The sequence below is a fragment of the Perca fluviatilis genome, chromosome 20 (assembly GCF_010015445.1).
Source record: "Perca fluviatilis chromosome 20, GENO_Pfluv_1.0, whole genome shotgun sequence".
NCBI classification, from domain to species: Eukaryota; Metazoa; Chordata; class Actinopteri; order Perciformes; family Percidae; genus Perca; species Perca fluviatilis.
In genome coordinates, this window is record NC_053131.1 from 8,805,611 (window position 1) to 8,831,445 (window position 25,835).

Sequence of the window (25,835 nt, forward strand, 5' to 3'; positions counted from 1 at the left end):
TTGAGCAAAAGTCAGCAGAAATCTCAGATTTTTCATTTTTGACCCAGGACTCACTGGAAGGCAGGATCATCCTGGTGAAACAAAGTGAATTTGTTTTTCATTTTAAAAATTAGAGCTATGTGTGTGGGGAAATCAGTGTTTTTAAACTAAATTGAACAATTTGACATGCCAGTAATCAACTGTACTTAGAAACGTGTGCCTATATGCCAATGTTCTGCAGTCAGATGCTTTACATTGAGCTTAGATGATATACTTGTTACACAAAAACAATATTTTCTTCCATTGATTACTGCATGAACGAGGTGTGGTGGCTTTCTCCCGCAATGATAACACTGTATTTATGAGAAAACATGCAACTCTTAAACCTCCAACTCAGACCTGCTCTTTTTTATCTTTTATGTTAACTATGTTTTACTTTACTTAATTGGCCAATGTGTAACATCCAACACAACCAAGCCTCTACTGTAGTAATCCCATAAATAATCTAAAGACATTATGACATCCAGTGCCATAGGCCTACACAGGATATTAAATGAAAGTTTCAACTCGCCACCTATTGTCACACATGTACTAAATTATCTCCGGAAAATGAATCTACTATAGAGGAATGCCACTCTAAACCTATAAAACTAGATTCCTACTAAAGACTAAGCCCCTTCTGGTTGAAGATCACTTTGCTCAGAATTTCAGTAACTCTCCTCCGCAGCCCCGGGGAAAACCCAACAGTGGAACAAAGGTAGACTGCTCCGCTTTGTTTTTGTTAATGCAGAGCGATTTGGACATCTATTAACCAGCAGCGCTCAGGGTCAGTGCGTAAAGGCGCACAGGGTTTCATCATTAAACTCAGCCGGCTCGCTCAGCCCGCAAGTTCCTGCTGCTGCTGCTGCACTCTGGGTAAAAAGACGGTTCAAATGTAAAATCCTGCAATAAAGAGTTATGTGACCTGAAATGTGACGCTCTTCACTTTCCCCACAAATACGTTCTAGCCTATCTTTATTAACGTATAATGTTTTAGTTGTTTTTCATTATTCCCGGTGATATCTCCAACACTGTGCTCTTATATTCTCAATAACTCACAACGGACGATTTCTAATGTGACCTTGTGACCAAAACACAATTCTTTTAGACATAACATGTAGATTAAATGAAAAGATGTTGTGTCCTGAAGCGAAATAACTCCGCAGAACAACAGTTTTTTCGCATCAATTCAGCGATCATAATCGACATAAACACGCATATTGTTTTCAATAGGATTGAAATGGCCTCTTAAATAGTCGACAGCGGCTCTCACGACTCATGCAAGTGAAGCAAAATATGTCCAGTGAAACTTCATCAAGAAGTTCAGGGCACACCCAGTAAATACATAAAGATTGGTATCTGTATTCAGGGAGGAAAGGATGGAGCCTTTTGGACCCCGAGCCATTTCTCAGAACCTACTGCAGTCTTTAGGAGCCTTTAGGTATAAACGCCTAATCAACAACTTGTTTTACCTCATCATTTCCATCGCTAATGATTTTCTAATGCAACCTCTGCGCAAACGAGCGTATTAAGGGGATAATTATTAACTTGGTTAGTGCACCGTGGAAGCTAATCGCCGAGGGAGAAGGAAGCCGGCGAGCTCCAAACCCAATTACTGCGGACTACATGCTGCTAAATAGTTCTCATAGAGGACAAAGTGAGCGTCGTTTTTCTTAAAAGTGGCCGTGAGTCGACTCATTCTCCCATTAACAGGGGAATGATAACATCATTCACATAATCATAAGATGTTCACGTTTAAACCCTAAAACAACTGAAACTCCTTTCAAAACAAGCCAATGATCTCCCACCGTTATTATTATTATTATTATTATTATTATTATTAAGTAAGGCATTTGAAAAGCCTAAAGGAAAGTTTTCTTGGGCGTCCTTCACACACCTTATTGCAAAGGTATGACCTATCATAATTTGAAATAATGTAGGCTATCAATTAAGTGAATAAAAGGAAAAATAAAGACATGGCTATTAGTCAATAACATAATAATTATTATTATTAGGCTATTTATTTTTGTGTTCATTTATAGCACTGATTTATTAGGTAGGCTACAGACGTTTTTCTCATTTGTTTCTTTCTTTTGAAACAGAGAGCGTTAAGTTCAACATGCATGCTAATGAACATATGAAACACGGTTACAATTATGCTTTATTATTGAGCTTTAAATTGATCTATAAATACAACCAATTATGCGTTTTATACAGGAGGAACATTTTTGCGTTTGTTGATAAAAAAAGAAAACTGAAATGTCACGTTCGCACGTTTACCTGAATGTAAATCTGATTCAGGAGAACACCAATTTATTATCGTTGCATCACATTTTCGTTGAATAACATGTTATTTTAGACCATCATTTCTGAAAATTGCATGCAAATTATAGCCTAACTGTGAAATAAAGGCTGTGACAGTCGAGAACAACCGAACGGACAAGTAAAAGAAATGACCTTTATAGGCTGTATTTCAGACAGCTAAAGGCCATGTTTAGCGCAGATTTAAAATGAAGCTTAACACACGTCTAAAGGTTATTAAAACACGAGGCACTCTACTGTGTAATGAGTGGAATTCCCATTCGTTTTCACAAGCCATTTTCTTTACCATAGTAAAAAAAAAAAAAATGGACATAGAGACGTCCATGTTTTACATAGCCTATCTTGACTTGTAGAGAATTCCTGGATGATTGAACCTGCACTGAAACAAATGGAAGTTTCTCCTCCCATCGGCTGATTGTTTCCCTGAAGAAGAACGAGATATTAAGGCTGAATAGGGCACCCAATGACCTGTTAATTGGGGCAAACATGTTTTCTCAGCGTGTCTCTGTAACTAAGCTGCCCGGTCTTGTGTGATCTATGAAGCAGCAGGTACTTCAGGAGACCTATTGGCAGGTGCTCTGGTCCAATCAGCTGTCTCCCCGCGCAGCGTCAAGCCGCACTGAAGCTTGGAGGCGCTTTTTCTTGGTGCACACTTGTGCACAGAAACCCCGGGAGTGCGCGCGGACTTCATGGATCAGGGCCATTTGCAGCACTGTTGACTTTTGCAGCAGCATCTCCGCTGAACACCCCGACATCTTTCATCTGTTCATGATGCGTCTCTGAGAGGGGAGCTTATCTTTCCCGGCAAGAGGAAGGAAAACAGGCTGATCGCTTTCTTCTGCTACTGGTTTCTATTTCTATCCAGAGATGATGTTTTCGTCTGCAGGCAAGCGCTGCTTCACGATCGAGTCTCTGGTCGCCAAAGAGAACCCTTTAATGGCCGAGGACCCCATCCGTCCGACGGCTTTGAGTTACTCCAACCCGGCGACAGAGGTCTTAATGAACAGTTACCCGGCTCCGCCGGGCAGGTCCATCTACCAGAGCCCGGACCTGGTGTTCCCAGAGACGGTAAACCACCCCTCCCTCACCGTGGCCCCTCACCAGCTCGGGGGCTCCCACCTACAGCATCCGCACTTCTTCGGGACGCAACACCGAGACCCGCTCAACTTCTACCCCTGGGTCCTACGGAACAGGTTCTTCGGACACAGATTTCAAGGTATAGTGAAGTGGCGGGGCTGCAAAATTGGGAATAGGATATTGATTTTTATTTCACTTAAACATCATAATCTTACACAACCTTGATGTGTGCAATTATTTTTCCCTAAATAACCTGCCTAATACAATAAAGTAAACCATAGGCTATTCTGCCGTACACAATGCTGAATAAACTAGATTTAGGTGTATGGGTTTTACTGCCTGACAAAAGCCATAGGGTGTGTGGGTTTATATAATTCAAAATAAACCAACACTTTCAGAGGCGACGAAAGCGTGCCTCGATCTTCTGCTTTTGAGAGGTTTTCACATTATAATGAGATGACAGACAATTGTATTGCTGTCAACATTGGAACTAATTCTCAGTTGAATAATAACTCGCAGCCACAGATAGCCAGGATGTCGGACTGCTCTCATATTTCCACTCTCATTCGCCCTGCAGCTCCTCTCAGACAGCCGCAGGAGGAGATAAGCTCGGATGTAGATTTTTTTTTTCCACACAAGAAAACTTGCCCTAGGTTAGACTCGTTTCATACAAAAAAATTCTAGCACAACAGCCATCTGTAGAGACAAAATTGATAAAAAATCCAGTATAATAATTTAAATATAATGGGAACAGAAAGGCGAAATCCAGCAGCAAAGGATTTGAACACAGCATGTAGTGATTTATTTAACCTCAGATTATTACCAATGAATGCATCTCTATAACATATTATATTGTATGAGACAACTTTTATTTTCCTATTGATTTTTACATTAAAAACTAATGCAAATCCATTAAAAGCGCATAATTTGTTACAATCAACTATTATACTTACAATGCAGGCTCATTTATTAATATCTCATAATGACCTCTGCTTGGACTTACAAGAGGACAAAACAAGGTAAAATAATTAGCATATTATGAAAAAAGTTACCATCAACAGAGAACGGCAGGAGTTTGCTATTCCATAACCAGAATGTTTAAAATAAACATCTCATCTTCTCACAATAGTTTGATTTATTACGCCTGACAACATGCTATATCACGGTGAAAGCGACTTGTCCGTTCATTAACTACAATTCAAGGTAAAAAAAAAAAAAATACATAAATAAATCACACAATATCAAACACTGTATCTTATTTGCTGTATTTTTCAGTGAATTCAATTCATTTGGTAGAATATAATTGTTTTAAAGACTATATTATAGGCAGTTTGTTGTATTGTAGCCTAACTGATGTCTAGAACAGAGTTGTGCACGGAGGTCATTTATGTTTGGTTAATTTGAATTCTTTTGAATTAGTATAAGAGTATAAGAGCCTTATCGGCACATTTACACCCATAATAGCCGACTCATAATAAAAAAGTAAAAAAAAAAAAAAAAGGATCTTTGTTACTAACTATTTGCAAAGGTTCTCCGTCTCCATATCCATACAAATGGGGTCAACTATATACCGTTTTTTGCATTAGGCCTAATACGAAAAGAAGAGCAGTAGAAAAGGAACTTTTAATGGAAACACAATGATCGTTTTGCTCAAACCGCTGGTAATTAAATTGGCAATTTGACAACAAAAAACAATTTCCAATATGCTACTATTGCAAATATTGAATTTCTGGTAAATGGTAGGCCGCATTATTAGGCGAATACACCAACTCCTACCAGCCTACTACTATTAATACAAACAATAGCCCAATGATAATAACAATATTAATAGGCCTAATGGTGACGTTTTGCTTGACCTTTGCTTTCTATTACCATGATACTGGCAGCTACAGCATCATTTGGTCACACTTTTGCATTAGGCTAGAGTAGTAGGCCCATCAAACACACAGTTCACGCTCTTTCTGATAGGTCGCCTATTATAAGAACACACTGACAGCCGGCCGCCACTGTGCAGATAAAATGACGTGTTTTATTAAAGTTACCTTAGCCAGCCAACTGACGGCCCTTGTTGTATTCCTTGAATGCGGTGTCAGGTAACGACGTGTCCCAGGATAGCCTGCTCCTCCACGGTCCTTTCGCCAGAAAACCCAAACGCATCCGGACAGCCTTCTCTCCCTCCCAGCTCCTCCGTCTGGAAAGAGCCTTCGAGAAGAACCACTACGTCGTCGGGGCCGAGAGGAAGCAGCTAGCGAACAGCTTGAGTTTATCTGAAACACAGGTAAGCTTAGCTAATGTTATGCTAGCTAGCATATGGGCGTTTGCTTGTTTTGTCGTTAAGTTATGGATTCCTCTATCAAACACGGCTAGCTAAATCTCACCTATACTTGTTTTAAAACCTGTAATTGTTTAAAAATGAGCAGTTAACTCTTAAAGCATTAAACCAGTCTAATTGTTGAGGATTTCTGCGTTTAACTTTACTATGATAGCCTAGCTACATACAGTGTACTGAGAGCAATCATTTCTATGGCAACATTATTTTCCGTTAAACCCCAGAGCCGAACTTTGGTGTTGTCCCTGCTATCAAATATCGCGATAAATAAAACAAAAAAGGATGTGTTAAATATTTTGGGGATTATTCAGCATATACAAATAAAGCTGAATTATTCCCAAACAGTTAAAATGTTACCATCCAGATAGAAATGAATATCACTGAAAATGTATTTTAAATGGGTTGACCTCCTGATACTGTAATGTCAAACATTATAATATCCACACATTTTTTAATTTTTTTTTTTTTTACTGTATGTTTAAAACTGTTATTAGTAGGCTACTGTTTAAAGCCGGTTTTAAATTATTTAGGTGTTACACAGACTACAGTGTATTGAAATATAGGTTAATTATTTACAAACAGGGAATCCTTAATGTAGGCTATTGAAAATATGAGAGTCGACAACAATGTTAATGAAAGAGGAAATTATTAATGTGAAATCATCTTGCATTGGCTACGGCTGTATTATACACTTTTAAAGAAATTCTAACTTTTTTTTTATACATAAGTTAGTGCAATCCAATTTAAATAATTCCCTTCTCAGCCAAATGAGACTGCAGCCTAGTCGGTGTCTATTAAAAGGTGTTTAATTCATTCGTGCTATAGGATAAAGGAGTGTAAATATTATTGATGGTTGTTTAATGAGTCCACATTATCTGGGTGTCAATTAGGCCTAATAGGCAATATAAAGAGAGGTTTCCTGAGTCAGCGATACAGATAAATGCTGCTTGCAAGTTTTGTGTCAGTCAATAAGAGCTTGCAATTAAGCACCAACTGTATTATGCAAATTATAATGACAGTGACCTTAATTTGAATGAACTCTCTCAAAGTTGATTTGGTCTGCTTCCTTAGAGTGATCACTAATAGACCAGTTTCTAGTAATTATTTTAGTTTCAAGTCTTCTATGCTGCTTCCACTTTAGGCAAATTAACAAGAACACTCCCACCCAGCTCGGGGAACTTAAACAGTATATTGTGGCTCTTTGAGAGTTTCAATGACAACAGTTTTTACTAAGTAGAATTATCCTGATAAAGTCAAGAAGTAGAAGCTAATATGTGTGCTTGTGTTGCTATTTAAAAAAGGCATCCTGGCCAAATATATGTTACGTATAGCCAAGCTCATATTCCCAGGTCATACTAGCAACACCAGTCAGTCAGGAAGCTATTTAGCCTGTCCATCTGTCCCATGCATTAATGCCATTCTCAGTTATGAACGCAAAGAGAAGTTGTTGTTTTTTTTAAATCCTTTTAAAACCATTTTTGGTGGATTGAGGCGTTAATATATAAAAAAACAAACAAAAAAAACTGTGTATTTAATTTGTTAATTAAAGTCTACACTGATTTCCAGAGGGTAAATATTATTTTAGGAGCAAATGATTTTTATTCTAAAAAATAAAATAAAAACAAGATTTTTCATTTTATCTTGGATCTAATTGCTGCCATACCAACAGGCAGACATTTTAACCTAGTACAGTAGTAGTAAATTTTTTTTCAAGCAAAAATGCCAAAACATTTCCTTGTTCAAGCTTCTCAAATGTGAAGATTTGCTGCTTGTCTCTGTTTTATAACACTGTAAAAGGAATATGTTGGGGTTTTGGATAGTCTCGCATTGCAAGACTTTGCCAGTTTATTGGTCTTTCTTTAAACCAATCACAATCGTCTTGGGCGCCGGACGCAGGTATGGTGGCTCTGCAAAATAGCCTCGGGAAGGAACTTGTTTTGGTGGAACACGTGCAAGTAGAGAGGCGAGATTTGGAATTAAAATGGCTGTCGAGTATGTGATGACAATTTAGAATGCCAGCACAAAGAAAGCTGAACGTGAGGGCCATCCGGCCGAAAATGAGGGACATCCGGCTGAACCTCCGGCTGGAAGTAGCCTATGAAACGTTTTTCCGTATTTTCCGTAGTCGTTGACTAGGCTTTGGATGGCTGGGTCAGAGAGAAAACCACACTCAGTGTGCATTTTTCTGACATTTTATAGATCAAGCAATTCATTTTGTAGGCCTAGGCCTAATTTTGAAAATACTCAGCAGATTAACAGATAATGAAATAATCGTTAGTTGATTGCAGCTAGTTGTGCTAGCATGCACGCCACGCTCCGTAGAACTAAAGTTACACCTGCGTCTGACATGTCCAAACGTCCACCTTGAGCAAGGTCTATTGTCTATATTTAAACCAGTGCCTCTCTGAAACGACTCTAGGGTCAGTGCATCATCGTCATTAACCCCCCCCCGCTTCTTTTTCTGTCCAGGTGAAGGTGTGGTTCCAGAACAGGCGGACCAAGTACAAGCGACAGAAGCTGGAGGAGGAGGGCCCAGAGAGCCAGCAGAAGAAGAAGGGAAGCCACCACATCAACAGATGGCGCATCGCCACCAAGCAGTCCAGCTCCGAGGACATCGACGTGACCTCGGAGGACTAAAAACCGCGCTCCAACCTCCGACAATGCTGCCCTAAAACCCCCTGCGTCCACCTTCAGACGCGCCAGAGGACCAACACTATTTATTATGTAATATTATTAAGTATAATTAGACACATTAGAGGACTAAATGTGTGATCACCTCACATCTCTTCATCAAGGTGCTACACTCCGCGACACTGGAAGAAAAGAAAATCTTATTAATGGCATCCATCCCGAATGTCTCTGGATGAGGAGAGATCTTTGGTGTGTGACGACCAAATATGAAGAGAAACAACGCCAACCTCTATCACAGTCTGTTTTTTTTTAATTTTCTTTTTTATTTCAAATTGTACATAGGCCACTTCTAAAGGTTGTTTTTGAAAGACGCCATTCGTTTCATTAAAGCTGTTTTTACCACCTGCTTATGTCATTAACACCTCATGGCTCACCCCACCCCACTCTGCCACCTGCGTACCATGTTAATTTAAATTTCTCCTCAATGACGAGAACATGTCGCACACTTTGAATTCACCCGGGGAGTCGGAGAACAGGCTGGTGGCTGGCCAGACCAACAAAACAGGAAATCAAAGCATGTGTCAAAGAAGATCCCACATTTTGCAGCACGATTTCATTTCCACCGGTGTCTTGACACCCATTCCAGCGCTCGGTTATAGCTTCCCGATGAAGATTCTGCACACACACACACAAAAAAAAAGGGCGATTCACGACCAGCTGTGCATGGCTCTGGGACAGACGAGAAGCTGCAGGGACCTCTGGTGTTAGGGGCGAGTTGTGCCACACAATACAAGAGACTTTTACAGCTTTGTGCGTCTTCTGCCGTGCCACGTTTGTCAGTGTGGGCTGATTGATGACCTCTCCATTCGTCGATTGTCTGCAGATGTCACGAAGCGCCGTGTGTAGTATACAATATAACAACATACATTTTCAGAGAGCAGAACATGTAATTACAAAAAATATGTTTTAGAAATAAAAAAAATAAAAACCAATTTCTCTCATGAGAAATGTAATGTGTCTGTGTAATTCGGGTCTGACTTTGTACACTCGTGTCTGGAGAGGCTGCGGGTTTTCATTCCAAGCAGACATTCCAGCTGCAGATTTCTCCCATTATAGTTCCTCCTCTGCGGCTCAAGGAGCGAATCAGTGGGAAACATGTCTGCTGCTGCAGCGTTTGGTTCCAAATGAGAACCTGCAGACGGCTCAGGCCGCCGTGGCGCATCAAGAGGCCAACGTTTCAACAAAAGAAGGATTTCACGTGTTTAGGTTGTTTTATGCTTTAAACTAGAGCTTACAAATAGCCCCTTCCCACAAATTCAAGGAAAGTTATGACAACACTGAATGGTCTAACTCTGTTCAGTGACAGCCCTGTCTTCGGCTGGGAACCACTAATGGAGACCGAGGTGTCAGGAATGCTGCAGGACAGTTGCGCAGGTGTCAGGTGTGTGTTACCTATCGGCCGCCACTTCCTCTGAATTCCAGCAGAAGGGGGGACACAGAAGTAATTCCCATCCAGAGGGTGCAACCTCTGGAAAAAAAAAAAGGGGAGGAGGGGGGAGTAGTCACTATTGTGTGGCAACTCTTTCATCAAAGCGCCTCAGTAATCACCTGTCAAAAGAAACGGAAGGAATCTCATCCTAATGACCCCGAGGCTTCAGAGATGAGCCCTGACGTCTGACCCTGATGTCTTGTTTTGTAAGCTAAGAAACACACACAGGTAGTGAGGAACGGGGGTGAAATACACTGCAGCAGCTTCACCTTTTTTTATTTATTTTTTTTTACAAACATCTGCAGTTGCAAAAGGGGCCACATGCCTTGTTTGGAGTTGCCAGGATATCCTATACTCACCGCAGCTGCAAATACATGGTAAACAAGATCCCTCTTTGCCCAAATAAACACCATTAATTAATAAAAGGTGCATTTTAGACAGTAAAACCGTCTTCTTGTCAAGCAGGCGCCCTTAAGGCCAATCGCATCTCGGTTAGGTAAAAGGTCACTGGCCATTATCGAGAGCTGCACCTCTCATTTGTCGGTTAGGAAAACAATTAGGGGGGGGGCGGGGGATCACGCCTGTCTCCCTAAACACGGCGTCTCCTGTCGCCCGAGTCAGCAGATAGGAGAGTTCAGGGTGACAGCAGGAATCCACGGTGAAAAACAAGAGTCTCTCCATGGGGAGAGTGCTGCGAGGTGGGGAGACGCCTCATCCCTGCAGCAGCAGCTGCTGCTGCAAAGGTGTTGGAGAAGCCAACTGAAAGACAGCGACTGGTTTGATGATTACGGTTCGATTACCTGTTCTTCCGTGGGATAAAAGAAGCCTTCTATTTTCTCAGCTAACGCTACACGTTACACGTGCTTTATTGTTGGTTATAAACTTGCGTGTTGAGTGATAACTCATGCAGCGTTGTTACAGTTGTCACACTGCATCAGTTTCAGTCGAGCAGCACACTGAATTACAAATTAAAACCTCATTACTGGGAAAGAAAGAAAGGCTGACAAAACAGTTGGATCCTGCTCACTATAGATTGTGACTGAAATGACTTAAATTACCTCATTTGAGATATTTGCACACAGTTCTGACACATTTTTGTTCCAAAGTAATGACGGAAGATACCAAACAAGCTATCCAGGAAAAAAACAACATCTTTACAAAACTGGTATTTGTTGGTGTTAAAGCTGAACTCACTAATGTTATAAATTGTTGAATATAGTATATATAGAGGAATCAGGTCAAATTGTCATGAATCTCAAAGCATTACAGAGTGAAATTGTTCCAGTAGAACCAAATCTGATTCTGATATCTGATTACAACAGTAAAAATCGGAATAATCCAAAAATCTACAGGCTGTTTAATGACTAATGGTGGCGGTGCGCTGGAAGGCCCCACACACACTTTGACCATTAAGCAGTGGCTTCTGACCTTTTGTTGACATACCAGTTTGGTTACACTTTACTTGAAGGGATCTGCATAAGAGTGGCATGACACTGTCATGGATGTGTCATAAACATAAACAAGTCATAAACGTTTATGACATAACACTTCTGTCATTAAGTGTCATTCAGTTTTTGTCATGACAAGTTAGGGTTAGAGTTAGGGTTAGGGTTCATGTGTCATGACAGTGTCATGTCACTCTTATGTAGATACCTTCAAGTAAAGGGTTACCCATAGTTTATATGGAACTTTCAACAGCCCGCATCAATGGTGCTAGACAGGTGAATGTGGATATGTGGCTTTTAATGGCAGAGACATTAAAAGGCCCACTGTGACTACAGTTGCCAGGGGAGTGAGGGGTGATATTGTTTTTCGTATGTATATATGTATACATATGTATATATGTATACATATGTATGTATATGTATATATATATATGTATATATAGTCCTTATTACATTTTAATTCAATATTACATTTTTTTTGTATTATTCTTAACTGTAACATGCTGCTGATTGTGTTTATGTTGTCTGGTGAATAAAAAAAAAAACATTTGATCACAAAAGGATGTTTAATGACTTGGTATTTTTTTGGTTGTGTGCCACGACTTACAGCCAGCATCTGATCCTGCATGCGGCTTCTTGTTGCGCAGCATGGCAGCTCACCGTGCTGCGGTCCCTCACAAACACACTAATCACACAGATCATGACAACAGAGAACACTTGGAGACAGGACATTTATATAAATCAAGTGCAAATACATACACAAAGCAGCATTTGAACAATAGTGCTTGTATAAATCTCTTTGAATGACCTTTTTAAGAATTTAAATTATCCTTACTGCAATTTTAATCTGTGTGTATATATAAAGTATTCACTTTGTCGGATTACAAAAATGTAGTTTAAAAAGAGTAAATGCACTTCCACAGAGGTGGAAGCAAATCTAAAAGATGACTCCTTTAACGTGTTAGGTATTTGACTAGATGAGATAGAGTGACTGACAAACTGCTTCCAGTTCCAGGGAGCCACAGCAAAGACTGGGATTTAAAGGGAGTTCATGATATATTGATTTATTGTGTTACTGACCTGCCAAGAGATTACGGGCGGAAAATAGCACTTGTGCTACAACCTGGTACAATATATCTCTCCATGTTCTTATACAACGTTAATGTTAACTTGTGCATTGTCCCTGTTTAAATAAATGAAATGAGGTTTTTAATACAATAAAAAAACAGTGTCATTGGATGATTTCAAAGGAGTTCCGTTTTGAAAATGAATATAGTTCACAGGTCCAAGTTTAAAAAGGTTTTTTTACGGCTTTTAGGGGCAATAGAACAAAATCAGACTGAGTTACATTTTCAATTGGCTGAATTTCTGTCAGGACCCCTACCAGGGTCACAAGATGACTGCCCAGGTTAGAAATAAGAAAAAAAATACATAAATAAATTCTGATCAACAAAATGATGTTTATTTTTCAGACTTTTCTCTAATCTTTGATTCTTTCTTGTGCAATTCTGTAGTTTTACCCCTCCAGGCATTTGACATTGGATTGTTGGGTTGGATGTTGCTTTAAAAAGTTCCCATATGGTGCAAATGTTTTTTTATGCATAAACGTTACAGACATACTGTAGGTATAAGTGTCACCATATTAAATGAATAAAGGGAATGAAAGAGAAGGTTGGGAAACCCTCATTAAATTAAAAACAAGGGCAAAAAACTTTCACTACTTTCAATACATTTCACTAATTTATCCTGATTTCATCTACAAGTTACAAATACAACCCAGACCACAACTTCAATCATTCAGACATGTCCTGATCCTAACTCCATCCACCCATTTTTATTTCTCATCTTTGTTCAAATTAATCTACAGTTAATTGGCGGCTCGTTGTGAAAAAGAAAGAAAGAAATCAGACAAGCTCATAGCTAACCAGGCCTCTCTCTGCATGCAAGATGGAGCAGGTAATCAGCTATTTGTTAAGTGTCCATGTTATCACAGTGATAATACTTTCGGAGGCGTCGATATGATATTTTCCTACATCACAGTATGTCACCATGTGTTGTTGCTTATTTAATAACCGTTGTCTTGGCGTAAACAACATGCCTTCCTCTGTAAGCGTATGCTTACTGCTCATTGGATAACGCAGCCAAGTTTACCATCATTCTTTCACTGGCAGCTTTTTTTTGGGGAGGGGGGGGGGGTTTGAACCTGCGGAGGGTCCTATCTTCCCGTGTCGGGCAGTAGAAGATCACTCACAGGCCTTTATTGTACGTCACAATCTTACAATCTGTTGCCATGGCGATCTCCGGCTCGAGCTGATTCACACTGATCTGTGGGAATCAAAGCAGAACAAAAAGGTCAACAGTGCAACTAGGAGAGAGGAGACTCGTCACAGGCTGTCAGATACCAAATGTTCACATATATACACGCAGCATGTGTACACCGTAGACGCGTCCATAACCATATACTGTACATGAGCCGCTACTTAAAGATTTGAATCCGTTTCATTTGTAACTAAATAATTCTTAAAGGCTTTAAATGTTCGGTATTTACCGCTAATGTGCAAAAAGAGCCAATTTGGCAGATAAAAGTCTAATTTGAGGTGTGCATCTCCTAATATTTGAACCAGAGACAGATGGCTGTTTGGAGTTGGAGGCAGAATTTTAATCAGACATCTTGGTAGGTGTGAAATGGGGAAGTGGGACAAATTGAGTAGGCAGGGGGTCCAGGGGAGCAGGGCATTCATGGGGACTTTTTTTTTTTAGGGAGTTCTTTTCTTTTTTTTTCACCTGCTATCTTTGCGAAAGTGCAAAAAGGACTTGTGAGGGAAAAACAGGCCCCTCAGTGGAACGGGAGGCAGCTTTTCACAGGACTGTTGGCGCCACATATGTCTGAAGTTTTTTGCCATATGGCTGTCGGAGCTATTTCCAGTGGTAATTAAATCCTAAACATTTTAAAGCCAGAGCTGGTTGGCTTGTGTCAGAAAGTCATTTGGCAGAGAGGAGACAAAGAGAGAGATGGAGTGAAAAACAAAACCAAAGCCATTTAATGAGTAGAATGACACAAACCGAGGCTGAAGTTAGATCTCAGCCTGCTAGCATCAATGAATGAAGGCAATAGACTGTGGGCAGATAATAGATAATAGAGCAGGTTGAGTCTCAGGGGGCTACGCCTCATTAGGAGAGAGCCTCTGTACGGCGCAATGGGGAATGGTGGAGAGGTCAGGAGACTCCGGTCATCAACATCACTCATTCAAACACAGTCATGGCTAGGGCCGCGCCATATGAGGAAAACATGCGATAACGACACTACTGTGATAAATAAACTCAGTTCTGCATTTCTGCTGCTCTCAATATTCTGCTGAAATACAACAAATTGCTTGTTGAATTTCAAACAAACAAAAGGAAATCATTTCCAACATTCTTTTAATGAACAAATTGAACTTTGAATTGAACATAAAAGGCACCACTTAAGAAAGAATGACAGTTACATATTAACATGCAGTTTTCTGCTATTTTCTTTCAACTTACACAAAAAAAATCTCTTAAGTGTCTATTGCGAATGCGGTATGTGGCAGCCTTTTGCGATGTGGTTATTGCGCAAGTTGATATTGCGATGACGATAAAAAAGCAATATATTGTGCAGCCTTAGTCATGGCAGACATGAGCAAAGCAGATATTTAATATAGGGGTGCAACTAACGATTATATTCATTATCCATTAACCTGCAGATTATTTTCTAGATTAATTATTAATCATTTGGTCTATAGAATGTCAGAAAATAGTGAAAATTGTCCATCCCAGTTTTTCCACAGGGATGTCTTTAAATGTCTTGTTTTGTCCAAAACCCAAAGATATTTAGTTTAATATGATATAAAACAGAGAAAAGTAGGAAATCTCCATATTTGAGGCATAAAAAAACAGCACTTTCTGCCCTTTTTTGCATGAAAAATGACTTTAATATTTAATGATATTTATTTTTCTGTCGATCAACTAGTTGATTAGTCGATTTGTCCTTGCAGCTCTAATTTATTACAATCAGGAAACATTCACTGCACGTGATCGCAAGTAAACACATTACATCTTTGATGTCATTTTTCAGTTTTTCAAGAATCGGTTTAGGAATCGGAATCGTTTTAAAAGTACCGGTTCGGCATCGGAATCGAAAAAAATCCAACCGACACCCAACCCTACGTACCTGGGCCATCTGTGGGAAGAGACTGATGGCGAGAGGCAGAGCCAGGCCGAAGGCAGCGAGGCACACCAGACTGTGGACGGGCAGGACAAGCCTCCGCCGTATCTGCAGGACAGGGAGCCTGGAGGGACACAGGAACACGTCACTTCATTCACCTTCCAGTTCATGTACAGACACTGGTTGTGGTGGTGGCACTACCAAAGTATCCTCCACAAACTTACACAATAACCAGTACTTCACATGGTAGAGCCACAGCAGTCAAAGCCAATTAATACTGGATTTAATTTAGGTTTACTTTTGGGGGGCTTTTTTTTTAATTAGATAGTGTTGATAGACAGGAAAGAGGGGAGAGGGAGGGGATGACACACAGAAAAGGGCCGCAGGTCAGATTTGAACACCGGTCGCTGCCAAGGACTCAGCCTACATGGGGCGCACGCTCTACTGGGTGAGCTACAGGTCACCCCAATACTGGACTTTTTTTACGCAGATACCAATACTACAAATATCTGCAACAAGCAGGAGTTAAAGCAAATGTTTGAAATGTCAAAATACAACACTGTTAGGAGAAATAAACCCTGGAAATTAGTCCTATTGCCAAAACCAATTTCAGACATGAGGTATGGTCACCCACTGGCAGAAAACATCTTGACAGGAAGTGACAAATCTAAGAACATCATTCCCTCCATTTAACGCAAAATGCAGAAATATCAACCTTCCATGTCAAAATCAAAGTCGGGGATTTCATTCACGATGTCTCGGAGACGATTTTGTACAGATGAAGAGACTTGATGTCACAGCACACAACCCTTAATGTCTTCATTAGATCATCAACCCACTGTCACAAAGATGGCACATCGGCGCTTAATTATGAAGTGTGAATTGTACATTTCCTGTGGATCAGAAGGTGAACAGAGCAAAGTTTTTAAACACAACTTGGCTGTTCAATTAACAGATGCAATGGCATCTCTTCAGGAACATTTAGCTCAAAGAACCAACACAAAACTACAAACCTCCGATGAAATGCACCATTACACTGTATTACCAAACGCTCCTTCAAAAACAGCTTTTCTCTGTTCACGCAACGTTTGACTCAACAACCAACAGTTAAATAACATGTAAAAGCTTTTTTTTTTTTTTATTCCAACTTATGTTTACAGTTCAATCTTTGCTTTTATTAGTTTCATTTGGCTTTTGTGTTGTTAACTTAATTAATCCCTTACAAATGTACTGTAACAGTTTAAAAAAAAAAGTACTGCCATCAATTACAAAAGCTGCATTTTCTTCATCTGAACAAAACACGTTAGGGACGTTTTAAAGCTCTAGCTCCAGAAATATATTTTCTCGTCTCAGCCCTTATTTCTCCTCCCTCCTCGCTGCCCTCCGTAGGATAATCCCCTCTCCAGTGTGCGGGACAGTGAACTCAGCAGGAGCTTGAGAACGAGCCGCTCCGTCTCTCCTCCACCAGCGACGCCTCTCCCCATAACGAGGAGAGCTACTGCCTAATTATGGAGCTCATTAACACATATGGCTGCCATGGTTTAATTAGGCTACATACACGCACACACACACACACACACACACACACACACACACACACACACACACACACACACACACACACACACACACACACACACACACACACACACACACCCCTTAGAACTGGGTTACAAAGTAAAATGGGAGAAAAGTTGTGAGGTATGAAAGTGATGAGGGAAGGTTTAGACACAAGTTTAAAAACCTTCAAATCAAGTGAAAAACTCGATGTTATCCTAAATTAATGACACAATTTGACGCAATACTGGTTGTGTTCACATGCACTGAATAACCCGGCTAGCGGCCGTATTCTGGTTCTCTCCCGGGAGTACCTCTTTGCATGAACCTCTGACGCCGTGACTGAGCCTCTCTGTTGCCATCAAAAAGAACAATTCATAGAAGATCCCTGCTGACTTATGTTGTGATACACAAATGTATTCTTCGATCATATGGGCAAATCATGTATGACATTCCCCGAACGCCAACTGTCTTCGGTGAAAGTGCCTTTAAAGTTTTTGCACCTGCATCTTGGTATAAATTGCAGAATCATCTTAAATTAGACTAACCTACCAACAATGACACAGTTTAAAATTAGGATATAATAGGACTATTTGAGTACTAAATGCACATGTGCTGTTACTGAGCACTGCTGGTGATTATGTTGAGATGATGTTAAATTGCCAACTGTCTTTTTCTGTTTTATGTTGTTTGTTTTGCACTGTATATTTTTAATATGGAACTATTATACTGCTGTCCTGGCCAGGACTCCCTTGAAAAAGAGATTCTGAATCTCAATGGGATTATTTCCTGGTCAAATAAAGGTTAATAATAATTTTAAAAAAAAATAGATACACAGATACAACAGCCACTGAATAGCTATAACAGAACTACATTTCTCAATTTCAAGAGCAACAGCAGTCGTAAGTAGGTTCCACTTATTTTACTGAGAAATGATAAATACAATACACAATATAGTTATATATAGTGCTAAATGGGAGTCGGTTTGCATGAAGGCCACACATTAATGTGATAGAAATATTAAAGCAGTATCAAATACTTATGGCGCTTTTTAAACCTTTTTTTTTTTTTTTAATTCACCTTTCGCTCAGTTATTTTGTAGTTTTGCAGAGGCTGCTGTACTGTGTACACAGAGGTATGTGAACCAGAACAATTACACCGTAAAGCAAGTTTCTAATTACCACACAAAACAAACACCTCATGAAGGAGGTGGGGGTGATGATTAGCATGAAAATGCAACGGAATTAAATAAAAGCCAGAAAGCGTTTCTTTGTCAGCGGCAGAAGAAGCTGTCGCTTAAATTCTGTAGCCGTTAGAGAGTTCCAGAGTTCTAATGTACACATGCAACATTATAGTTACCCCGTAGAATACCTAGCCACTAGTAGAGCTATGGAGCAGTGTTTTTCACGACTGGGTCCTGTTTTATATTGTGCACAGCGTCGAGGACACACATGGCAAAGCGACACACACGTTTCCTGACAGTGGCTTCATGCTGTTGCACTGCTCTGCGGAGGTAAAACACCGTGGGACTTAATAATGCGCCAGCAAACGCAAGGAAGAAGAAAACATGGATGTAAACAATGCAGGATTTAAAATACTAATGCTTTATGGGGTAGGAAATGCACCCAACACACCTCACAAATCAGTGAAGCCTACCTTTTGGCAATATTGTTTTTATGTATCACGTGTTTAACTTGCTTTATTTATTTATCGTTTTTTGGGGGGGGGTTTATCGTTAAACTGTTTCTCCATCCAATTTCGAGACAATATACTGTATCACATTATTTATTGTTATCCTAATATATATAAAAAAAAATACATAACATGATAAAAGATTTTACCTTTTATTTTTTTACCCGTTTCCAACTAATTGAGCTCGGCTCTACATCTGGTTACCGCAGTACTCGGGGTGAAGTGGAGATTCTCAGTGCAGGCACATGGAGCTTTAAAATCTAAAAAACAAGTTTAAGTTCTGAATACACTTTTGGGTCTGTGTCCTCTCCTCTCACAGCCACCGAGGCACATGAACATGAAGGCCAGAACCTGCTGTCAGTGCCCTAAACCTGCTCTCAGCAGTGTAATCCATCATGGAGGGGCCGCGCAGGGACCCATCTCTGTCTCCTTGTTCCCGCTCCATTGAGAGCCAGTGAAGGCAAGCTGACATAGAGGATAGCTGAGCACTACCCCAGTCCACCTCACAGCCCTCTGCTCTCTCTCTCTCTCTCTCTCTCACATACACTCTCTCTCTTCGTGGTGAGTCATGCAGCTGCCAGGAATCCCAAACACACCTGGGCAGCCGGCCCCCCTGTCTGAGCCCGCCTGCTCCGAGCGCTCGGAACAAGTGCTGTCAAGGATTTACAAAGACAGCTGCATTCCTCGGCACACCACAGGCACAGTCAAGCCATCGATCACGGGACGTGCGTATAAACACGTTGCATCATTAAGACATCATTACAGTCATATCACACAACACGGAATCTCAGTGGTGGGAAAGGGTCATCGACTGCAATAGCAGTTCTGACCATGAAGGAATCGGCGACTCGGAACTATTGAAGTTTTCATTTTTGAACTTTCATTAGGGCTCATTTTAATTTTTTATTAATCTAACTTGTATTATGGCAGAATACTTTCATTACACTATTTATTAACAATTTTAATTAAGAAAATGTTCCTTTCTAACAGACTGATACAAACGAGGATTCAAGATGTACAGAGTCTTGGTTGGTTTTTCTTTCGAAAAATGCTTTTGCCCTAATCAAGATATGCATGGAACGTGTGCAACAGCAGCAACATTTGTATTTGAAAGAAGCAGAAGTCACCACAGCCTAATAGACAAAGAAAAGGGCGCCACCTACAGAAACTTGATCAGCAGAAAATCCAGGGGAAAATAAATAGGTTAAAGCAACACTAGGTAACTTTTCCCGCTTCAGTCCCCCTACAGGTTGGAAGCTGAATTGTCCATTACATTACATTATGCAAGTTTGCCAGATCGGGTAGCGGATCCGTAGTTCGAATGAACTGGACACAGCTGTAAACACAGCATTCAGAGTTGGCCCCTCCTCCCCGGCTCAACGAGCCAGAGAGAGAGAGAGAGAGAGAGAGAGAGAGAGAGAGAGAGAGAGAGAGAGAGAGAGAGAGAGAGAGAGAGAGAGAGAGAGAGAATTAAGAGAGGGAACGCCGAACAAAGTAGTAAATCGAAGTAACAAAACGTTTTATGATAGTTTCCACAGCAGTTACGTTCTAAAGTACAAATAAACACACACACAAACACACACAAACACAGAGACACACCACTGTGGGAAGGTGCCACATTGTCGGATGTTGTGTGAATGCAGAGCTTCATCCCGTATGTGTCGGACTCCGAGGGGTGTGACAAAGCGACGGTATTGGGAATTAGAACAGGCTGCACAACCTGCAAGCTGTTATTGGCTGGGGGTTACACACCCACATGGGGCCCAAAGGCTCTTTGCTGACGCCCATAAACGTCCCGCACACAGCAAAAAAGAAAAGACAAACTACACGCAGAGGGCAGGGTCTGTACATTGCTTTTTAGTAAAATCCTGCATATTATACCTTTAAGGAAGACAACTATCTGAGTGAATTGCCTTTCTAAGACGAAAAGCCATAATGAATAGATGCGGCTCTGCTTTTAGTATGTTTTTCTGTTGTTTATTAGTTACAGTAAAATCTGAGTGTCTCTGTTTTGTGTAGTCTCTGTGACAATAGAGGCTGTAAAACTCCACAGCAATGACCACTTTTTTAAAAAGTGACAGTAAAACAAGATCCTTATGATTAATACCTTGAATTATCTTTAATATACAGTGGACACCATTATTGAAACCCAGGCTGCTTATTAGAGTAAAGAACAAGGTTGAGTGCATTTTAAATAAAAATGTAAAATTAAAAATGACAATGTGGTTGCCCCCTTTATCACTAAATCTTTGTTAACCACAGTCCCTCTACTGTATATCTATATCTTTTAGTCGAAGCCAAACAAGCTCATTAAGTTTGAGAAAACGGACCAATTCATGAACGATAAAAATAATGCACTCTCTCACTTTTCCAGTGCAGCCATGACGATGGGAGGGAGCATCAGAATGGGCATGGGGAGGACCACCCTGGTCAGAGCTGTATCTAAAAGTGCCTATCACAAAAATAAGAAGAAGACACATTTAAAGGAAAGCAAGAAGGAAAGATCAACTATTTGAATTCTGTCCATACATTTACAGTGAGCTCCATATTGCATTCACAAACATGACATCAATCACTAATAGTGAACTAACAAAGGTGCACCTGAAGAATTCCCATCAGATAAAAAGCAACGTACATGCCTGGCAGCCACTTTCGACGTTCCCACCACGGTCCCGTTGTCGTCCAGCACGCTGATGCCCTCCGACAGCTCAGAGTGTCTCATGAGCACCACGTTGCAGACATTTGCACTCGCTGTAGGGAGGGGAGAATGTTTTTAAAAATTAAAGTGAAGCGTTTCACCTCGAGGAATCTGACATATTTTATCAGTTCACAAATGAGCAAAATTGTCTTTTCACTCTCTGGTCGGGGTTTAGGATCAGGCAGCCTGTGCAGTGCTGTTGGAGCAGGAAGAGGCTCCACTGCGACAGGTACTGTAAGGATGAGGGATTACATCTTGAGTATTTGGTCAAGTTGTTGAGTGAGCTGGAATTTTATGGAAAGACGGAAAGGATGAGCGCAGAATCATTTTAGAATGTCAAGCTGTCAACATTTCAAGTTTTGTACTTCCTGCGTTAAAAAATGATCTGGCTATATTTTGAGTTGACAGAATAATTATTCCATAACCAGAAAACGGGTTTGACAGCTTAAAGAAGTCAAGATTTTGATGGACAAACTGTTTTCTCAAATTTGCGGCACACACACCGACGTTCTCCTCAGGATGAATTCTAATAACTTTGGTAATCCCCTAAATTTTCATCTACTCTTCAGGTCAAAATTATGATTCGTGATCACGGAAGGCTTGTATAATGTGGATGCCCGAAGGTTTTGTTTTAATTACTTAGAATTCCTCATGGGAGGCGGCAGAAACTGCACACTATAGCTTTTTAAACCTCAGCATGTTATTGTTGTCATTGTGACAATGTTAGCAGGATGACGTTAGCATTAGCTCAAAGCACCGCTGTGCAGTCTCACAGAGCTGTAGAGTCTTGTTTTGCATGAAATCACCTTTGCCCTCTCTTGCCTTCTTTAGAAAATGTATATCTTTTAAGGAAGCTAAGATATATGTAAGTAGTAATTCAAGTTTATTCATATAGCACATTCACAGACAGTCACAAGGTATGATAAATTAATAAATTAAAACCCATCAATAAAAATCACAAAGGCAAGGAACATAAAAATACATAGTAATATAACAAAATAAATATTAATACAAAATGATATAAATAATTTATATTGTGATGAAAATATCTACATTTTACACACTGAACTCCTGCTCTTGCTTTACTCCGTGAAAAGCCCCAATGTGGTGCATCAGTGCCATGTCATGGTTGTCACAATCTGTGTGTGTGTGTGTGTGTGTGTGTGTGTGTGTGTGTGCAGCAACGAGCACCGTGACCAAGGTGACTGATGGGTCGACAAACAGCAGGGTTGTTACCCTGTGATTTATTCACGAGAGCCAAAATGAACACAAATGTATGTTAATATAGATGGACCTTTCTCCTTGACTCTAACAGGAATAAGAAAAACTCATTTTAGAGAGTTTAGTGGTGGCGCCTCAAGCTTTTTTAATTTAAGACAACAGCGTTGGGAGTTATCTTTAGTAAGGGCTGCAGGGCTCGCAGGGCGCTTTGTGTGGGGAATTCAATTGACTGAGCAAATAGCTCTTTTACCTACAAGGGATTTTTTTTTTTTTATCCAGACCAATTAATAGAGGGACAGATTGGGATTTTGGCGAGGAATAACAGAAACTACAGCAAACAGATCAAATAATAATAAAAAAAGAAGTAATAAAGGCATCAAAGTAATTATAAATGGAATGGAAGTCATGTGGCTGTCATTTGTAATTAGTTAAAATAATTACATTTATGTTCATTCTAATTGTCATCTAATAACCCGTGGCACACTCATGGAAATGCTTTAAAGAACTTTTCATGTAATTACTTAACAATTAATAATAATTAAATAATGATAAATATTTCCAAAAGACAACAAATTAATTATCCCCATACATTTCTGACGGCATGGCTCTCCCTCCAGTTAAGGTCTTCATAATCTAATTGAATGACAGGCCGCTGCTTGATTAGGTTATTACAAATAAATCTAGCCTTAAGTAAGCAAACAAAATGAAGCGGGTGAAAATTCAAACAGCACTTTCGTTTCGCTCGCTTCAATTAGCCATTTTAATTACCTTATATACGGACCTAGCAAAACAACAACAGCAACAACAATGAACAAACATAAATCAGGTAAATGAGGCCTTGACATAGACGCCACTTTATGGGTAATTATCCAATTTGTTTGTGGCAGCAGAGTTCTAACAAGCAGCCAATTACCAGGCAAAGGCTGCGCAATAGAAACCTGTTGATTTAATTAAAAGAAGCGCCATGGTAAGAAAGGGGAAAAGGGGGGCTAACAATTTAATTATGAGCCAGCAGCATTCTGGGACACGGGTCTATACCCCTGGGTGTGTTTGCGGGGAGAGAGGCATTAAAATCAGCTTTGTGGCTTCACACACGCCTGACAAAGCGAGCTCACAACACGTCTCTAACCCCGCAGAGAGGAAAACCAGCGGCTAGCTGTGGTTGGCTCTCATACAGACATTTAGGATGACCACAGAACAGTTTAAAAAAAAGGTGGACACAACATTTATCAACATTCAAGAAAAGAATGGGTTCATAGCTGAATATTTATATTAGGTCTGTCATTTTCATTAATTGTGTACATCATAAAAATAGAACAAGCACCAAGGAAAACAGGCATGAAAAATCCAGCAATATTTGTATAGGACTACAATTTTATTTGTAGTTACAAAAAGGGGTTGAGAAAAAAAACTAATTATAACATTTTTGTAAGCTGCATATAATTTTAGATTACTATACACACAGCATGCTACACATTAACATGCTCCAAAGACAGGGAAATTGTGAACATGCTAACAAGCAAACAATATATAAGAAATGTTCCATACCTAATTAGATGTTTAAGTTTATTCCAGACCTTGGAAACAAAGGCTTTCAATCACAACTCTGTCATTGTCATTTCGCTGATAAAGGCTAATTTAAGATTATTTTGTTACATATATGAGATGTTTGTGTGATATTATGATAACCACAAGCTTAAAATGTCATCATGCTCACAAACGTCATTTTCTACTCACACCTGCCACCTTGGAGGTTTATTTTAAGCCTGGAGAAACTTTAGTCATCCTACTCCAGTCAGTAAGTTAAGTTAACACTCAAACACATCTCTATTGTGAACTCAAACTTATACTAATTTTGTTTAAAAGGCCATTTTGGTAGAGGACTGGGCTGGACCCCTGTCTGTCCCATCAAGTGTTTGGCTGAGCTCTTTGAACTTACCCACTGCTGGGAAGGGGATGAACCTCTGCACCAAAAGCCTGGTAGTTGGGCTAAGGCGGCTGGCTTTCTGGATTAACACCTTCAACCCGACCTGAAGGAAAACCAGACGCACAATCAGCCACTGACTTTCTGTTCAAAGGCCAATGATACACACACCAAGTAGCGCAAATTCATATTTAAATATATACAGCACTGAAACAAAAAACAAGCCAGCGTTTAAGTGTCAGAAATGGTATGATTGTGTAAACGTGACAAAGATCCCCGGCTCTGTGCATAAACCAGGCACAGTACTGTATTCTTAACACACTAGAAGGCTGTAGTCAAAAGTGCTCTCAGATAACACACCACCACGCCACTCCAGCCTTCGGCTCTCCCCAGCCCTGCGGGGGGGTCGTCACCAGAGCAGACGTTTAATTGGAGAGCTCCTGCCCCCCTCCCTGCCTGTCGTTCCACCCTCCAGACACCCCGCAATTTTTTTTTCTGTGCTTGTTGCCGTTGTCAACCCTGAGGGCAGCAGCCGGATGAGCGCCCAGCGGGACCAGTAATTGGCTCAGTTTGAGCCCTGTGTCCACACTAAGGGCTGTGTCAGGCAGGTGTGTGAACGTGTGTTATACTCTTTTGACATTTGAGTCTTTGATGACATAAAAGTAAGAAAAAAAAAAAGGTCCAACTGATAAAAGGTATTGTGATGGCTGGTATGCGGAGGTTTATACTAATATTCTTAGAATTTTCTTGTCAAAACAACTGAAATTGTTTGGGGTTTCACCTATTCCTGCCAGGGTGGCAAACCATCTCAAACAACAGTTAAACCTTTAAATTACGCACTTAAGCCCAGATTAATGACATTTGTATTGGTTTAGTGGGGAGACTAGGGGAACCTTTGGTATATATCACAACTAGACAAACTAGTCTGCAAAGAAAACACAATTTGACTGAATGGTTTAACAGACTTTTATGTAGAAAGAAACCTCCTGTTCTTTTTGCAGTCGACAAAAGTCCAGTATTATGCTGATTTACTGGTCTGCCCCTGGTTTAAGAGACGCAATGGATCATCAAGTGACTCGGTTATTGCTGTGCGATGACACTCACAAGTCACTGGAGTCACAGGGCCTGTTCAGGCAGAGCAGAGGCATTATGGGAACTCACAGCAATAGAGACCGCGCTGGTCACCGCTCCGAGGTATCCCTGGACGAATTTGGAAAATGGAGCAGGCTGAAGTGGAAAATAAGTG

At 40.3% G+C, this 25,835-nt stretch overlaps 2 protein-coding genes and 1 long non-coding RNA gene across 4 annotated transcripts in view; 1 reads left to right on the plus strand and 2 right to left on the minus strand.

The window, feature by feature from the left end:
- The window catches only part of LOC120549349, a 36,863-nt gene extending 31,320 nt beyond the window's left edge, over positions 1-5,543 (minus strand). For both annotated transcript variants that reach the window (XR_005637375.1, XR_005637376.1), the window contains exon 1: positions 5,460-5,543. This is a non-coding gene — a long non-coding RNA (uncharacterized LOC120549349). The remainder of the gene's footprint in view (positions 1-5,459) is intronic.
- Positions 3,007-9,369, plus strand: emx1 (empty spiracles homeobox 1). Its single transcript, XM_039786214.1, has 3 exons — positions 3,007-3,556; positions 5,511-5,695; positions 8,216-9,369. Exons 1-3 carry the CDS (start codon positions 3,208-3,210, stop codon positions 8,381-8,383), a joined length of 702 nt encoding a protein of 233 aa, XP_039642148.1. The 5' UTR covers positions 3,007-3,207; the 3' UTR covers positions 8,384-9,369.
- Positions 9,370-11,858: 2,489 nt separating this feature from the next.
- sfxn5a (sideroflexin 5a) overlaps positions 11,859-25,835 on the minus strand; it is a 28,255-nt gene continuing 14,278 nt past the window's right edge. Inside the window, exons 9-14 of the mRNA XM_039786216.1 lie at positions 25,751-25,816; positions 24,605-24,695; positions 21,382-21,497; positions 21,113-21,198; positions 15,504-15,621; positions 11,859-13,636 (exon numbers count right to left, since the gene is read on the minus strand). Of these exons, the coding sequence (XP_039642150.1) occupies positions 13,559-13,636; positions 15,504-15,621; positions 21,113-21,198; positions 21,382-21,497; positions 24,605-24,695; positions 25,751-25,816 (555 nt within the window). The 3' untranslated portion in view covers positions 11,859-13,558. The remainder of the gene's footprint in view (positions 13,637-15,503; positions 15,622-21,112; positions 21,199-21,381; positions 21,498-24,604; positions 24,696-25,750; positions 25,817-25,835) is intronic.